This window comes from Monopterus albus, unplaced genomic scaffold, assembly GCF_001952655.1.
Source record: "Monopterus albus unplaced genomic scaffold, M_albus_1.0 scaffold148.1, whole genome shotgun sequence".
NCBI lineage: Eukaryota > Metazoa > Chordata > Actinopteri > Synbranchiformes > Synbranchidae > Monopterus > Monopterus albus.
This window is the reverse complement of record NW_018128028.1, coordinates 630379-633102: the sequence shown is the minus strand read 5'-3', so window position 1 is coordinate 633102 and position 2724 is coordinate 630379. Positions and strand designations below refer to the sequence as shown.

General features: G+C 41.4%; 1 protein-coding gene across 4 annotated transcripts in view; it reads right to left on the bottom strand.

Annotated features, from left to right (window-relative positions):
* The window catches only part of fut11 (fucosyltransferase 11 (alpha (1,3) fucosyltransferase)), a 7944-nt gene that overhangs the window by 3255 nt on the left and 1965 nt on the right, over nucleotides 1-2724 (bottom strand). For all 4 annotated transcript variants that reach the window (XR_002276092.1, XR_002276093.1, XR_002276091.1 and 1 more), the window contains exons 2-3: nucleotides 967-1305; nucleotides 452-832 (exon numbers count right to left, since the gene is read on the bottom strand). Coding sequence is in view for 1 of the 4 variants with exons in the window: in XM_020614649.1 (XP_020470305.1) it covers nucleotides 452-832; nucleotides 967-1305 (720 nt within the window). In the remaining 3 variants the exon portion in view is untranslated. The remainder of the gene's footprint in view (nucleotides 1-451; nucleotides 833-966; nucleotides 1306-2724) is intronic.

Genomic DNA, 2724 nt, shown 5'->3' with positions numbered 1-2724 from the left:
ATCTTGACCCATTAACCCATGTGCACAAGTATGTACAAGTGGAAGGAGGAAATCTAAGACAGAAGAGTGGCCCCAGTAGGGTTCATAAATAAGGAGATTTTTGATAATGATGTTTAACATCAAGCCAAAAGATGTCTTGAAGTTTGCAGAAGAGAAAAAGAAGCAAAACTAAGCAATTTTTAAAAAGTCACATTTTTTTCAGCTGTCAGAAAGTGAGATTAAATTATTCAAATAACATTACAAAAAACAATGATGAAACAGGAACATTTGTTTCTAGATCTCTGGCTCATTCTAGCAAACACTGTAAGCTTCATTAGAAATATCACAGTCTGCTCTTACTGCAACTGCATCTGGTAATCTAGATAAATCAGGCACCAAATTGGAAACAGCTACACTCATCTAGCATGCATCTTCACAGACATGACCCTAAAAGACCATCTCTGTAATGTACCTCAATGTACTTCATGAGCTCCTTGACATATCTGTCTCTGTCTGACGGCACATCGCAGTGTGACTGCATGTAAAGCACAGGAGCCAGACCCTCCCTCCTCAGGCGGTTCTTCTCCTCTAGGGACACCGCTACAGGCTCCAGCAGGTAGTCCAGGGAGGGTAGCCACTGCAGGGTCAGAGGATAGTCGGACTCCCTCCGAAATGTGGCGGTGTAGTTGAACAGTCGAATTCCTGGTCCATGGGAGAGTATGTAGTTATTCATGGGTGACTCTTCATGAAACAGTGCCCAGGTCTGGTGGCGGAGTCGAGGTAGTGGTGCCTCATATGCCCTGAAGTCTGTCCCATAAAAGATGATGGATGCTGTCCGTTTGTACAGTTGCACCTTTCAAGATCAAGCTCAAAATTACCGGCAGAACAACTTAATATGATAATTATTATTAATGTGTTGATGCAGCTTCCTTCTGTCTCAGCCAAGAATTTCAGTTAAAACTTCATGCGGTTAAATATCTATTGTACCTTGCGGTTGCTTGTGACCAGGCAGGAGGATGTGGTGCAATCAATGCGTTCAGTGTCACCAGGAAAATGTGGGAACAGTCCCCCACTCCACCAGAGGAGAATGGGCAGCTCCTTATTGCTGCGGCGGTCACTGTTGCCAGGTCCTCTGTATGAACTGATGGAGGCAAACTCCATCTCAGATAGAGCACTCTGGGGTTGAAAGGCTCCTCGTTCCACTGCATCCAAGGCCTCCAGGGAAAGCTGATCATCTGGAAAGGAGGCAAAGGAGACCCAGACCCAGCACAGGACACCAAACAGACCCAGACACAGACAGGAGACCAGCCTGTGCCTACCTGCCATCTGCCAGGTTGAAAAGATGAGAAAACACATGTCAGAGCGAGGTGCAATTCAGATACAACCAGGGGTTAATTTGGGCAGGAGCCCACCAGAACTGAGCTCTCCAGATGTCCAAATAGCACCCAGCTGGAGCTAAGCGCCATCTCCTTCAGCATCATATCATTTAGGCTATTTCATTCTCTCATTAAATGTTACATGGTGGTCTAGAGTGAGACGAGAAACAAGCAGTGACATCTATTAACATTTAACCAATGATATCAAATTTCATGAGTTATCAGACATGCATGTGCATGTACTGGTTCTGTTATGCAATGGCACGAATAATAGTTTTGCTAAGTTGGCTAATATTTTATGTGCTTTTGATTTTATTTTTACTGAGCTGTTTGTTAAGCAACATAGTTGGTCTCCTCCACACAGCCGACAGCAGGCAGAGAGGCAGCAGAGAGCTCAGGTAGTTGACAACAACTATGCTTGTTATTGTAAGCGCCATAACATGAGTAAAAGGCCAGAAGGTTTGCCAGAGCAAGTTTTGGTGAACTTGGTGTCTGAGAGCAGCCCCACTTTCCTCCCTGTACCCCTGTGCACACCTGTACCTGCCATCTGCGGTAAGAGCGAGGCTGAATTAAAAATTGTGACTGAGTTCAATGTTCATTCTTTATCAGCTTCACTCAGTAATTAGTCAGGAGTTTCTTTAATTTTTTGTTTTTTTTAGATTTTACAATTATTACTGAATCTAACATTATGTTGTGACTTGCTGTTGTAGACATGAATTAATGAACTTATACTCAGTGGTCACTTTATTAGGAATGGCAGTCTAAAACATCATCTAAGTCCTGCAATAGAGAGTAATGATTCAACTGTATGACCATTTTGGAGACTGGTTTGTGCTGCTGTTGGAGTGTGCTCTGCTACACAGACAGGAGTTTGTGTTAGCTAATTAACCATTTCTAGCATCTAGTTCGAGGTAGTCCAGCTCTGTAGATGTGGGTACAGTGAGGAGGTGGGCTGTGTTATTTCTCTTAAAACACAATGTAGCTACTTAACAGCTCTCCCTTAAAACTAAGACTGACATATTAAAGATAAAGATATAATTGTGAGTAAAACGTGGTAAAGAAATCTGCTGAATACCAGTTTAAAGATGTTTTAAATATATTTTTATAGGTGTCATGGTGTTTAACTAAAGTTAAAAAAAATACTATTTAATGTGCATTCTAAGTGTTTGTATTTGCATTTACAGTGTAGTTTTGTAGTGATGCATTTACTGACCAGATTACAACAAATGGTACTTCAACTAGTGGTTAAAAGAAACTGGCTATAAATAAGGAAAACTGATGATATAGTCAAAAGCTTTTATTCAGACATAAGATCGGAGAATAACCAGACTATCTATCTATCTATCTATCTATCTATCTATCTATCTAT